Genomic DNA, 15951 nt, shown 5'->3' on the forward strand with positions numbered 1-15951 from the left:
TAATAATAAACAATTAAAGGACAATTTCGGAGGTTCATTCGCTTATGTAGTCATAAAAATCAGGGGAAGAAAACAGTGGTAAACTTATTAAGCGTAGCTATTATAATTAATTTTGACGAAAACTGAGTCAGCAGCTTCAATTCCTCGCAACTCAATTTTTCCCTAAACGGACGGGTTTTCCAATGAATCAGTTAAAATACATCCATTTTGCAAGTGAACTATCATGACAGATGAACCTGAGGCAAAGATCTGGCTGTGTGATCAAGGGCATATCCAGGATTTTTGTTCGGGGGAGGGTTTTTTTCGAATGGAGGGTACGAAAAAGCTTAAAAAACACGTGATATTTGTTTATATCAATTTTTGCTACGTTTTTACGAGTCATACACCAATTTTTTGTGGGGGGGGGGGTCGATCCCCGTAACTCCTCCCCCTGGATACGGCCTTGTGTGGGATTCTGTTGTAGTGGCGCATATTTTTTTCTCAGTTTTTCAATAATAAGTATAAAATTTACTTTAAACTAAGGTAAGTAGCGAAAGAATAGAGAGGAAGAGGGAGAGACTCCCCCCTAGCCTCCCTACATTTGGAGGGATGTATTTGGAAAAATCGTGTAATATAGGTGCTGAGACAATGGCAGCTCCCTCTAATGTTGGAAACCGTCTTTTTGCCGGGAAATGGTAGGTTTTGATCACCAAAGCTTTCGAATAAAAAGTTGACCTTTAGCGCAGAGTGGATGTTTGATAGGGATAGGAGTCTGCCTCATATTTAGAAAAATCCTATTTCATCGTGTAAAATATAAATTATGCTCTTATTCTCGGAGAGTTGTTATACAGAAATTAAATCTAGCGTAAGGAACGAGAAGGGGAGGATGGAATCTCCTTCATATTTAAAATATTCCTGATCAAAAATAAAATGAATCTTTTAAATAAAAGTAAATTGCGATTTTAAAACTTAAAATGAAAGACATTATCCAATATATGTGGTGTAAATTTGGTGAACAAGCTAGATTCCACTTGAAACATCATGTAGAGATACAACTGCTGGGTCAGGCAACATACTACTACTGCATACTGCTAGCCTACTACTAACAGCTCACCACAGCACGAAGCCGACTGAGGCTAACACAGCTACGCACGCTCTCCTCCATCCCAATATATTAAAAGCCTTACTCTTTACACCCTCCCAGGAAGTTCCCATTTCCTTTAAATCTTTCTTTGTGACATTCTTCCACCCCAGACGAGGATCTGCTTTCCGTTTAGCCCTAGACGGTTGCCTAAAAAGGACAATCTTCGGCAATATGTCATCCTTCATCCGCAGAACATGCCCTAGCCATCTCAACCTTTCTTTCATTATAGCCCTAGAAAGCGGAATTGAACCACATTTTTCGTATAGCCTATAGTTTGAAATACGGTCAGTCAGACAGGTACCCAGAACAATCTGTAGGCAATTTCTCTGGAAAACATCTAGTAAATCTTCATCCGCTTTTCGGAGCGCCCATGCTTCAGAGCCATATTTGACCAACATCATCACAGTACCTTGCAATAATCTAATCTTGGTCTGTAGACTTATCTTCCTATTCTTCCAAGCTATTTTTAACTGTGAAAAAACACTCTGAGCCTTGGCTATTCTAATTTTAACATCTTTACTGCTCCCACCGTCTTTACTAATAATACTACCAAGGTAAGTGAAGCTACCCACCTGGTCAATCTTTTCATTACCCAACGGCACCTTTTCATCTTCACTTATTCCTAGCCTTAGTGGCTTAGTCTTATTAACATTAATTTTCAAACCTATTCTAGCCCCTGAACTTGCAAAACCTCTAAAAGTTCATTCATTTTGCTCAAACTTTCATCTAGGATGCTCAAATCATCAGCATAATCTAAGTCCAGGAGAGTTTTTCCTCCCCATTTGATTCTGTGGTATCCCATTGCCTTTCCTGTGCTCCTTAAGACGAAGTAGATCAACATGATCCATATAAAGGGGGGTAAAACACAACCCTGCTTAAGTTCTGATTTAATACTAAACCAGCTGCTAACCTCATTTCCTACCTTATCCGCAGGCGGAATTATTCCGTACATAACACTAATATCTGCACAGACAGCCCTTCAATGGATAAAATAACAGGATTGATAACCAAGAATGTTCCCTTCTATTAATTGGACCCCCCCCCCCGAAAAAAAAAATACAGGAGAAGTTATCTATGACATCAATATAATCAGGCCCCTATCTATGCCAGCCAGTCTAAAATTAGAGATATCTGTAACACTTAGACCCGACTTTTCAACGATGCATCTTCAAAACTTCCAAACTTTAGAAAATCCGAAAAAAAATTAACCTTTCCGACTTTCTATATTTTTAAGTCATTAAAGTTTGAAAATGATCAAATTTTATAAGCAGGTGTCAAGAATTGCTTCAGTACTTTTGGAAGAAGAAGCCTAACGAACACTTGAAAAAAGGAGTTCCAGACTTTGTTGGCAAAAATATCCCACGATATTCTCATAATAAGGTTACAAAGTACAGGAAAATTATAGAGCAAAACTCAGTCGAATTGGGACAAAACCATACATAAAATGAAGGGAGGCAACATTTACCCTCTGTGTCCCCAAACGAAAGAGTTAAATTTAGAAGAGATTTTTCGTATATTTTCAACATAAACGAGCATTTTTCAAAGGCGCATTTCCCAATAGGGTTCAACTGAGGTTAATTAAATATAACTCTCGACCTACAAATTTATATGCAGTCAGGCCCGTACAATTGGGAAATTCAAGATTTTTACAATTTTCTCGTAATTTCGCATCAGTTTTTTCCCTAAGATTTATATTTTCCTTTTTTCATGTCTTCTGGTTTGCTCCGCCCGGCCCACTCCCCAAGAAAAGAATTATGTCATAGTGAATGATATCAATATCAACTGATTAAGATTAGCGATAAATAACTTAGTTATGACAGTTAGCCTACTAACAATATATTATAAACAAAAACGTCAGTTTCAGTGAGGTAAGTAGCCAGAGCCTTCAGGGGTGGTTACGTGTTATAGCGACCACACTGAAGTTTTGATCTGAGTAAAACCTCTTTCTCTGTCTGCATTCGGAGATAATTAGCTTAGTCTCAGTGAGATAAACTACTATAGAGGTATATTTTAATTAATCATTTAATATATAGAGTTGGTTAGGTATTTAATATAATGCGTTCTGGGCGGCCTGCATTCCATAACTCTGTTGTAGTTTCTATAGTTTTGTTACTAAATTTTTATATTTTCATCATATCTTGGTATATTTCATTAGGACTAACCTAATTTCACTTCTTTGGTGTGGTCACTATAACACGTAAGTATCCCTTCAGGCCCTTACCCCCATCCCAAAAAAACACACACAAAACGGTACTAGTCCATTATATGGACACTTCTAAAAAGTCAAGTTTGGTTAATGCTAGTGAAATAAAGTAAAATAGGATGAATATATAATAGCTTATAAACAAATTTGGGCTATATATTTGCACATTAGGGGGTGGGGATGGGGGTAAAGTATAGTATATATTAAATACGTAACCTAACCTAACTTAACCTAACCTAGGTACCTTTTCCCCCTTAAACCCAAAAATGTAATTGTTAGTACTTAAGCATTAGATGGTCACTTCTATATACTGCTAAAGAAGTCAAGTTTGGTGAATGCTAATGGAATAAAATAAAATAGGATGAATATATAATAGTTTACAAACAAATTTGGGCTATATATTTGCGCATTAGGGGGGATAAGGGGTAAAGTATAGCATATATTAAATACGTAACCTAACTTAACCTTAGGTACCTTTACCCCCCCCCCCCTCTCTAAACCCCAAAAAACAACAGTTTAAATATCGTAAACGCAATGAAAACCACGCTTTGCAATGCATTTCTCTAAAGCAGTCTCTTGCAGTTAACCCGTCTGGCGGGTTTTTAGTGACTGGTTTTCTTACACAATATATAAAAGTGACCATCTAATGCTTAAGTACCCAATCTTTTAATTATTGTAAATCACTGAGAAACCATGGCTTTGCTGTCAATTATGTATAGCGGTCTCTTGAGAATAGCCTTTTCGACGGGTTTTTCGTGACTGGTTTCCATGTACAATATATAAAAGTGTCCATATAACGCACCAGTACCCACAAAACAAAGAGAAACATCAAAGTTTATACAATTCTTCGCATAATTATATGATTCTTCGTCGCCTATGTTTTCCATTTAATTCGTTTTTTTTTCAAATTTGTAGGGTCCCCTGCTGAATAGGTTCCTCCGTAATTGCCTTGTTTTAATAAATAACAAACAGCAGGGGCAAATCTTCAGAATTTTTATTGGGGGGGGGACTGCCCCCCTTGGCAACCCCAAACGACGCCCCTGACAAATAGTGCAAAATTGTATTATCTATTGCAACCTTGTTACGAGAAATCCAGAGCAGATGTTACGACTTGCTGACTAGTGTTGTTTGCATGCGCTAAAATTGGCAAGTATGGAAAGATCATAGCAGTAATCGTACTTCTATTTTCGCACAATTTTACATTCTCTTTAAACTAAAAGCTTTGATTCCAAAGAAGTGAACAAGAAACACTCTAATTGAAAATTATCCCAGGCCATGAATCTAAGTTTTTGCTCAAAACGTATCATCTATAATTTAGTGTTACCACTGCCTTAACATTAAAATACCACTGCATTCAATACTGCTGCCCCGTCATTATCGAGTTTAAAGAGAAAAGACTAAGAGGTTGGCAAATTCTATACGGACTTTTTTCTATTCTTAAACATTGCAAATTTCTTATCGATTAGAAATTTGATCCGGAGGGAAGGAAATAAAATCTATATAAGATGACAGACGTATTTACAAAGCAACTGACTGGTCTCACCAGCCGTGTTATCAATGAATAGTAATATACATTCTTAACTATGGAAATGCAATTTAGTACCATTAAAAATCAAGAACGAATTATAAATATTTATAATTTATAATAATTATTTTAATATAAATTATTTTAATTTATATTTATATTACTTTTAAAATATAATTATATTAATTCAGATTATATTAATTTAAGCAAGTCACTTAATGACTTGCACACGAAAGTGCAAGCCGTCATCAAACAATAAATATGAGGCTCTTTTCCAAAATACATTTGTACATGACTGGATTAGTCAATTCCTTATTTCAAAAAACAAATCGAGGAAAGAAAGATTAATTTTACCTACCAAAATATATTTCGAGCTAATCTTGAGGCAGGTTGGTAAACATCCCTAAAGAGCACTTAAAAACTGACCGGTGAAGTCTAAACTAGAATATCAAAGATTTTCGTCTAAGTATTGTCTTATGTCTCCAAGGAACAACTATGAGTGGAGTGAGGCAAGGGAGAGCCGATTTTCTTCAAGAGCTTTTTTTTATCCTAAGTAGCTTTTGTATTGTTTTGTCTTAAGAGCTCTTGTCTTGTTGCTAGATAATCATTTGACTCATTTTTTGTCAGAAATTCTATGCTCCATGTTGAAAAAAATTATCCATAATTTCCTTTCAGTTGGTATGCACGACTGTTGTATGAATTCCTTTGAGGGAGGGGGCTTAAAAAGGTGGATGGTAAGAAACAGCGTTCAATCCAATGCCTAATTAGTGGATGGTACTTGTTAATTATACGGAATACCCCAAAGAAAAGAAGTTAGGTTAATCCTAATGAAATATACCTAAATATGATGAAAATACTTTAGTAACAAAATTATGGAAACTACAACAGGGAATTATGGAAAGCAGGCCTTCCAGAACGCATTATATTAAGTGGTTTCTAACCTAATTAAAATACCAACTAAAATATTTAATTAAAATAATATCTGCATTGTAGTTTTTCTCTCACGCTAAGCTGATTATCACCAACTACATAGTGAAATACTGAAAGAAAATCGGTTTTTATCGGTTCTTACAGAGCGTAAATCTTGAGCGTGTTCCGTTTAATTAGCAGGTACCTAGTGGATTTCACATGAAATATAAGAAAGAAAAATACATAGTGAATATTTAATTTCTATAAACAAATAATTATCCCAAGAGCGAACGGAAAAAAAAACAATGAAATACGAGCTTTAAAAATAAAATCACTGGCTTAAAAAACAGAAGAATACAAAAAAATAAAAGCCAAACAAAACAAATATGTAATATATAAACCGAATACAATTGGATTACTCCGGTCCAATCGAGCAAGTAATTAAATTTATACATCTATTTAATAAACAGCAAAACGAAGAAAACCAACTTTGTTTTATGCCTTTGTTATACCAACTTTGTTATTATTCAATTGTGAAACAATCCTTTCAACTTGGATAGGTTGCAATTTTTGTTATCCTATTTCCTTAATTCTTTCACAAGTGGTTTTTTTTATTTTAGCTGCGTCAATCGTCTTATCACATGGTTCATTTTTTTATATTTCCATAAACTTAAATCACAATATAACTTGTCTAAATCCTTATTAATTTATAGTCTTTAAAAAATGTTTTCCTTCTTAACTTTGATCTGAACAAAATGGCCTGGGACGTTAAAAGATGTCCAACAAAAGCAGAAACAAGAGTTTCAGGAGTTTTTTAAGGTCTTTCGACAGAATTTGACGCTCTAAAAGATGTTCCTGAAATTGCTAGTGTGTTAGTCCAATGTTTTGCCTTTTCGTTTTTTTTTTTCTGAGTTTCGCGATGTCAGTTTGGCTTTAGATCTTTCAACAAGAGTAAAAGGTTTCAAAACGAACAAAGGGGCAATTTCTAGCCTCTTCAGAATAGCAATGTCTTTTCAAAGGAGTTTATAGAAAATGTTCATAGAATACCTCTTTGAGGCTCCAGTGATTTGGTCGACTTGGGACTGTCGCACTTCGTAGCTCCTTTTCTTCAGGCCGGTAATACCCAAGAAACCCTTCACGGCCAACCACTAAGATTCGAAGATTATGGGATGACTTTGGTGGAAGGATAAACCTTTCTTCCGTGGTCTGCAAGAAATAGAAGCAAGGTAATAGGGAATCCGTTGAAACACATACATTTATTATTATTATTAATTACTCATCCATAAAGCAGGGACGTCGTTTCACGCAATAATAGTAATAAAGCACTTTATTATTCCCCGTGCCCCCCTCTTCCGTAGACAGGTATGTTAGCAAATATATATAAATTTGTTATCATTACCTTGCATTTTCGGTTTCGTTTTTGAGGTTTGTATTTTTTGGATTTTTTATAGCCTTTGTTCATTGCTATTTTCCAAAATTACTCTAAATAAATTTTCACGTATCTGGCTCGATTAGTTTAATTCATTTTTAAGTGCAAATAAAAAAACTCCCCCCCCACCGTGCCCACCCTAAAGTTACAAATAAAAATGCCTATAGTTACCACAGCCAACTTGCACCCTATCATAGCCAACGGTAGATACATTTTAAATATTATAAGAGTATACAATCCGGTTTCTTTATGCAAAAACGTTCAAGTTCCAAAATAGGATAATAAATACTAATAAATAGGAACCAAGGTTTGTGATTCGGAAGACTATTTAACGTAGCAAATGGCTCTAATTCGAACTAATCTGGCACTAAGAAGGGTATTTACTCTACTATTCTGTATTGTTACTTATTTCCCCTCTGAACTCAAATAATAGACCCCCCAGTTTTATTTCCGACACTGATCCGCCGACTAAACTCCATTTGGCAGTTTTTAAGCTCCATACACACCTGTCTATTGTCAATTTCGATACGGTTGACGGGTTTCACATTTAGCATTGCTCACTGTTTGACTACTGGAGGGAAAGGGTCAGTGACAAAAAACTATAAAACCTTGCAATGTCTTGGAATTCATTTCCGGTTGTTTACTCCTTTTTTTTCATCTTAAATCCTTAATCCACAGGGGTTTCGAAATTATTATTACATACTCGCCGGCGTTTCAAGCCACCTAGAGCCAAGACAGTCAAAACAAAATGGGTATAAACAGTCAAAATTTCAGGAGTGAAGAAATTTTCATCTTGTAGCCTTACCAAGGGCGGATCCAGGATTTTTTTCGGGGGGGGGGTACTAATTTTTTACTCAGTTTTCGACTAATTTTACTGATTTTTACCTATGTTTTACTAATTTTCGACTTATTTTCGACTCTGTAAAAAAATTTCAGGGGGGGGGGTTCAAGCCGGGTAACCCCCCCCCCCCTGGATACGGCCTTGAGCCTTACACACTACAAGATACATATTTTTTCAAGTTCCTTGGAGGACTATTCGAATAGATTTCGGGAGAGAGTTCCTCTAATCCATTCCCCCATTTGTAGAGGTATAAGTCCGTCCCATCCTCTCTAAAGCTTCCAATGTATTAGCTTATTTTTTATGACCTCTTCCCACTCCTACCTAGTCTAGGATACTCTGCTTTCCTCTTTCTCCCTTCTAAGATATTTATTGAAACTATCCTGGCAATTTAACCTGTTTAATTTTTTTTTTAAAGTTAATATCTTTTATAGTTCAGTTATGCCTAAGATAAGATAAGATTTATTCTTCATTAAATACACATACAATGATATATGTTATTATTCCCCCAAAAGCTCATTGGCCTGAAAAGAAGGGGGAAGACAAATGAGTTACATACTCAGAGATGAAAAACAAGATAAAATTTTAAAAGATCACTTACTCACAGACAGAAGAGCAAAAGGAGAAGAAAAGAAAACAGATAAAATAAAACTATAGGGAAAAATAGAATAAATAAACTAAATTAATTGAGTAGATTAAATAGACTAAAAAAATATAATAAAAAAAAAATAATAATAATAATAAAAAAACAGATAAAAATAACCTGAAACACAAAAACCCATTTTTAAACGTTTCTGTCATCCAATCTTATTCCCATAAATAAGGCTAAATAAAGACAATTCTTTATGGCATTTTTATTAAATCAATGACTATTTTACATAAATACTAAAAAAGTTTGTTACATCTCCTCGGTTTTTTTCGGTAATATTACTTTAGGGATAAAATAGGCTTTCTTAACATCATCGTCAAACATACAGCTCTCTTTTGAAGAAGACTAATATACAGTGACATCCTTCGTCAGAAGAAGAAAAGGAATTTTGAAAGCAAAAAAAAAAATCTGAGTGACGTTCTTCTCTCAAAGTTTCCAATTAGAGAAAATGCCTGTCTGACGATATTCTGGAAAGTTTCAAGACACAATGATTTGTCGATGATAATCCTAGGATACCTTTTTTTTAATTTATTATTATTTGTAATATTTCTTAGGCTGAAGAAAAAGGTTATTTGATGTTTTATTATTCTCGGTTGTTTGCAGCTAGATGAAACATGTGACCATTACTGCTTGAGCCTGATCTTAGAAATCCCAACCATGGCTTCACATAGGTTAGACTCTTAGTGGGTAAGGTTCAGTGGTTCGAGACTCAGACAATTTTCTTGAGATGGGGGAAGGGGCCTAAAACAAAACAAAAAACATATCAATGTTAGACAGCCGTTTTCAATTTTTCAAGTGGGGATTCTTCAGAGCCATTATAGGCTGGGGGATGGCCCCTCCCTTTGTCCTTATTGGGGAACTCCTCCCCTTTCCTGCTACACGAATATCTATACTCTACCTGTATTTTCCTAGACTCTCTGTCCAAGTTAAGCTTTGGGGACGGAAGTAGAAGAGACGTTGCTTATTAAAAAATTATTATTGGGTACCTCTTTTTAATAGCTTGTATCAAATCAAATAGCTCCAGCAGTTGTGTTTCATCGTATTTTTTTTTTTTTTTATTTAAAAGCCACTTGCACCTAACAGATCTGTTTCTTCCTTTTTTAGAAAGAGTCTACAGACTACCCATTACAACGCCTTAACTCTTCTAAACTTTTATGACGATGAACATAAAACTAATAGTACATATTAGAAATTGAAGTACAAATTATTTTATCTTTTTTTTTGCGAGACCTAAATAATAAAAGCAGAACGCCATAACAAAGGCAGAATCAAAACTATTAAATATGTAGCTAATTGCAGTTCTAAGTATATACTGTAATTTAGCTTGGAGGATTCTACGAGGTCATACTTACAAATATTATTTTGATAATTTGCTAAATTACTCTCTTGGACCGGTTTATCTATTCAACAGAAAAAAGATCTCTGAACCATTGTTTAAAATCACTTTAATGGCTAAGAATTTGATAGCCATGACCACAACAAATATGATTTACTAACAGCTTTTCCCGGCCTGAAATTATGGCTTCTCTTGTAGAATTAATTACTCAGCTAGACAAGAGTAATAGTAGCAAATGGATGTATGTAATACTTTGGAAATTTAATGCGGCTCTTTAGAGTAATCGACCTCAACCTCGTTTTATATAAAGTATTTTTTGCTTCTGAGTTCTAGATAAGGGGTTGCGCAAGAAGGCATGTTAGGCACATTAGAGGCACAGATCATAAATCTGAATTTTCTCCTCGGCTATACAAAGCCTAGGTAGTTTTTTACTCAGTAAATCATGTTATAAACTAATGCTTGTAATTTATTTAGTCCTACCCTTCCCGTCACGTCGCCGACCTCTTTTCTTTTCAGTGATTTATTTCTGACCTGTTTTGAGCTTTTTTAGGAAAATTTGCATTATTTCTTGCTTTGTTTTCTGTTTGTAATTATATTCTTCTTGGTATCTTTTTCTATTTTTCTTTACATAAGTTCATTATTTTCTCGTATATGTTTTAAAAGATACTTTATGTTTTTGGTATTAAGAGTGAGTGTGGTACATCCAAGCTAACGTAAGCTTTCGGAGATTGCCTTGTTAATTTTATCAATTTTTTTGTGAATTAGATTTCCTAATGTGAAAATCAAATGTAATCTCACACTGACTGCGTTTCTTTCTGTCTGACAGGCCATTAAGTATTCGAGCAAGTCACAATTAGGATTAATCTTTATGATTCTTCCTATATATTGATTAGCTATATTCTATATTGTATATTTCTTAGATCTAAAAACACTTCGAATCTCTATTTTGTTGCAATATTAATTATATTTAGTATAATTACAACATAATAAGTGAATGGAACTTATAATCAGTGAAGGAAGAATAAATCGGGTAGTTTCTAACTTTACTTGAATAAACTCTGTGCCACATAACACATGTAGGCCTATAATATATATGTATACAGATATATATATATATATATATATATATATATATATATATATATATATATATATATATATATATATATATATATATATTCAATTTGTGCTAAATATATTATCTATCTATATGTTACTGACTGAAAGGACAAACTCAGGTTTTGCAGCAAATAAAGGGTACATTTCAAGTACCCAACAAAAAATCTTATTCTCGATCAAAAAGCTGCTCAGTAATAAATAAAAACCACGCCCCCCCCCCCAAAAAAAAATAACCTTCATCAGGGGGAACCAATTAGGGCTGGGCAGATTTTGAAGAATGCCTGTTTTCGATATTTTCGTTCAAAAAGTCGAACAAAATCGAACAAAACAAATCCCGTCCCGGATTTTTAAAAATACATCTTTGTATCTTCCTAAAAAACAAATTCAAGAAAATTTGTACCCCGCCACCTATATTTTCATGAATTCGTACCCCTTAGTATCATCACTTAACAGACATTGGTTGTTGCATGGCATCATAATACCTTGACATAGCTATGATAACTTAATATTTTCACAACACTTTTAATTTATCTTACGTTCAATTTTGACATTTTATTCTTACCACACATAAACGATTTCAGCCCTCCATAATATACTTTCTACTAATCGTTTCTTAAATAAGCATGAAATTCAAAAATAGTTTTTAAAATATGCATTACTGCTGCGTACAGTAGCTTTATTTCACAGGATTATAACCTTTACTTCACATTCCAAAGTACAATTTATCATCCATCATATTCCACACCGACATTTTGACTAGTTGTTTGCCAAATATTCGCATTTCTCCTACAGGCCTTCTATAATTATGAACTGGATAGGGTTATTAATGGAAACTATTCAAGAGTACATTTGAATCCTCAATAACACCCAGGAACAGAACTAAACGCTTTCCTTTTTTGCTCAAGAAATGAATTGCTCTAGTTGAAATACGATTAATTCAAAAACAACCAGAATTGTCGCATCAATGGAACTTTCGGCGTCATAATTTGGATATGTTTTTTTTTTCTTTTTTTTTTTAATAGTATAGGCATTTTTTATTTTCGAAATAAACACAAATTCGGTATTACAATTATGACTTATACTCGTTTCACCAAGCCGGTTTCTTGATTTACCAAGTAACTACATATTTTCAAGATTAGAGAAGTGTATTTAAAGCCATATAAAGGCCATGTACAAAAAAAAAGCACAAATAAGCTTAAGTACAGTACAGTAGCGATCTCTAATCTTCCAAATTCGTACAAAAACGTTTTAGTGGTTGTATTTTATAAGGGATGGTGACTGGATGAAGATTAGGAATAAATACAGCAATAATTTACATTGACATAATTTTAAATATTCCAAGATTTCTACTTTTTGACTGTTTTGTAAAACACAATAAAATTCAGAATTCAAATGAAAAGTGGATCATCAAGACTTTATGTAACTTGAACAAAATATTGAGCTGTGTTTTAGCAAAAAATATACATTTACACTATTTTGTTATTTTTCCACTCAGTTCAATGGTTTAATGTGTTTAAAAAAATTCAAGTTAACATCTTCTAGCTGGGCACATTTTCCCATTTAAAGAAAATATATTGTAACAACATACAAATAAGTTCCATTTTTTAGTATGCTTACAGAAATATTGGAAATAACTGAATTATCAAAGTTCAAAGTTTGTAATTTTTGTCGACGAATGACCGATTTTCACAAAACTTTCAGCTTGGGGAGATATAGCAGGGGCGTCACGTATGGGGGATAGGGGGGATGTCCCTCCAATGTTTTCAGTTAGTCAATGAAAAAAATGAGTTGGTAAAATAGAAGCGCAGAGCACCACTATTTTACTGGCTTTAATCTTTTTTTTTTAGGTAATTGGGGCTGATGGGAACGTATGACGTAAAATAAATAAAAAAAGATCAGCCTCTGTCGGTAAAAAATCAAAAAATGAAGTAATTTAATAGCAATGTTACCCAATTCAACCGGTAAAACTGACCGGCCAGTCAGTAAAATCCGTTGTCCCCCACGCCCCAAACATTCAGGCTAGTGACGCTTCTGGAATAGAGTACCTTTGAAAATATTGGTCCACATTATTTATTTTATAATTTTTCTTAATTAGAATACTATACCTAACTAGAAATTAAATTAAAAGATTTGTAATCGCTTTTTTGCCACCCTTTGACTGAACAGGCTAGGCATAGTATCTATATTTTATTTTATTTGACTTATTACCATACTTACACCTAAGACATTAACACTCCTTTTGGCACATAAGCATATTTATGCACTCCCTGGTCTTTATGTTTCTTTAAGTTTAACAGTAATAAAAAAAAACAAAATCAGTATTATTACTTGTATAATTGATATTTTTCCTGTAAGTTTAAGATATTGCAATAATGAATATCATTAACAGTAATACACGTCAATTTATAGTTTATATGCTGACGAAGACTTGTTGTATAATTAGCTCACTTTATAAAGAGATTCCAAACTTCGTGATCCCTAACGAAACTGTCACGATTTCTCGCAGCATTTTATACATTTCTCGTTTAATTCCATGTTTTTTTAAGCTCCCCTCCCCCTGAAAAAAAATCCTGCGTGCCTGCTTGAGCCTCTTGCTTAGCAGAGCTTAATATTCATAACTACTTTTCAAGGCAAAGCTCATCAGGATTATCTCTCTCAAGAAAACTGCTGGAAGGAATGTTAAAATATGAGGATTAATCCCCATATAGTGGCGTCCCTGCTGGGGTGTTTCTGATAAAAGTCAGTAAATTCAACCCTTTTTTGACAAAGTATCATAAATCACTAGGACTTGTGCCGAATAATTTTAAAAATGAGGTCAGAAAAAAGGGCCAAATTAAACTTCCAGTGAACATTAACTTCAACAAAACATTCAAAAAAGTTACATATAGTTTTTAGCCATACTTGCGCAAGCTGGTGCCAGATATCCGGACTTTCTTTTTGAATTAGGACGTACACAATTTTCTTTTTGTCTTTCTTTGGCCATTCGGCAAGGTCTCCTGTTAGTTTAATAGCTGGCTCCCCCATAGTTGGTATTACTGGGTCTTTTTGTGCAGCATCTAGAGGATTATTCCGATGAAAGGCACACGCCTCTTGACATCCTGGAAACTGAAAAACAAAGACAATCTTAATTATATAAGTGGAAAGTGTCTGTAACCAGTGGCGTCAATTGGGAATTTCGTAATTTGCCGCCACGGTCGGTAATACATGGCCAATCATGAAGACAGTATTTCTCCGAGTACGACAAGAATCCGGCTCCAGACGCTTTCCGATCATCACAAGAGAATATACCCTGTTCTCTTTCACGGCCGGGAGATCAATTTGTGACTTTCAGGAAAAGCTTTTTCTTGGAAGGACAGGGAGGGGAAGGGAACTATATTTTCGGGATGGGCAAAATGTTTTTCACCGGTCCCCAGAAAAAAGGTCATTGCTTTTTTTTCTTTTTTTTTTATGTCCGTCTTCGGAGAGGCTCTTTAGCCAGTCAGAGAACCCTACTGTATAACCTGTACATAGCGTATCAGAGTACCCTACTGTAGAGGTTTCAAGCTTTTACCTGCAAAAATGTGGAATTTTGTAATTTGTTTTCCAGAAGAAAGATCACAGATGCATGATTATTGGTTGTTTTTTTTCAGGGTTGATCGTATTGACCCAGTGGTCTTAGAATATTGCCAGAGGGCTCATTCGAACGGAAATTAAAAGTTCAAGTGTCCTTTTTAACTGACCGCAAAAATTGAAGGGCAACTAGGCCCCCTCCCACATTCCTTTTTTCCCTAAGTCACCAGATCAAAATTTTTGGATAGCCATTTTGTTCAACATAGTCGACCAATCTAATAACTATGTCTTTGGGGATGACTTAATCCCCCACAGTCCCCGGGAGACGGGCTTCAAGTTATAAACTTTGCCCATTGTTTAGGTATGGTATTGGTTATTGGGAAGTATACAGGCGTTTTCAGGGTGGATTTTTTTCTTGGGTGGGACTTCGGGGGAGGGGGTTAAGTTGAGGATCTTTCCATGGATGAGTTTTTCACGGGGGAAGAAAATTTTACAGTGGGGAAAGATTTTCCATAGGTGGCACCGGATTAACCAGCATTATTTTTTTTAAACCATCAGAAATTAAACATAAAAAAAGAAGTTTGTTCAACTGAAAGTCAGGAGCAACATAAAACTTAAAACGAACAGAAATTATTACGTAGGCCTATATGAGGGGGGTTCGCCCCATCGTTAATACATCACTCTTTACACTAAAATTTTTAGTGCTTTAAAAAGACCTATTTATTGTAATTAAACGGCCTTTGTGATTCAGGGGTTATTTTTAAAAGATTGGAACAAAATTCGCACTTTAGCGCAAAGAGTGAGGTATTAACGACAGGGCGAACCCGCTCATGTACGTAATAATTTCTTTTCATCTTAAGGTTTAATGTTGCTCCTTACTTTCAGTTGAAAAACTCATTTTTTCAAAATTTAATATGAGATTTATAGAACGAACTTTTAGCAGCATTTTGTGAGAGTTTTCAACTTTGTTAAAGCGAATGTTCTGACCTCTATTCTGAGCTCCTACTGAAATCCAGCGACTGGACTTCCCAGCGATTTGCTCAAGCTCAATACTTTTAGCTTAATCACAGATAAAGATAATCACAGATAGTCCCACAAATAAAATGGATTGAGGACTAAAAAATATATAAACGAAATACGCAATGTTTGCGTGTCAAGCAATAAATGGATTTTGCCTCAAATACACATTCTGATACGTACATTCTATTGATAAGGTCAGACTGAAAAAAAAACGCGTTCCAGGCTGCAAAAACGATTACATGGCCTGGGAA

The 15951-nt window shown here is 34.6% G+C and overlaps 1 protein-coding gene across 1 annotated transcript in view; it reads right to left on the reverse strand.

Annotated features, from left to right (window-relative positions):
* Positions 1-15951, reverse strand: part of LOC148950422 (uncharacterized) — a 95307-nt gene that overhangs the window by 19119 nt on the left and 60237 nt on the right. The window contains exons 4-5 of the mRNA XM_089092397.1: positions 14033-14236; positions 6808-6966 (exon numbers count right to left, since the gene is read on the reverse strand). Coding sequence (XP_088948523.1) covers positions 6808-6966; positions 14033-14236 — 363 coding nt within the window. The remainder of the gene's footprint in view (positions 1-6807; positions 6967-14032; positions 14237-15951) is intronic.

The sequence above is a fragment of the Artemia sp. Qi Xiang Cuo genome, chromosome 7 (assembly GCF_049724085.1).
Source record: "Artemia sp. Qi Xiang Cuo chromosome 7, ASM4972408v1, whole genome shotgun sequence".
Taxonomy (NCBI): Eukaryota; Metazoa; Arthropoda; class Branchiopoda; order Anostraca; family Artemiidae; genus Artemia; species Artemia sp. Qi Xiang Cuo.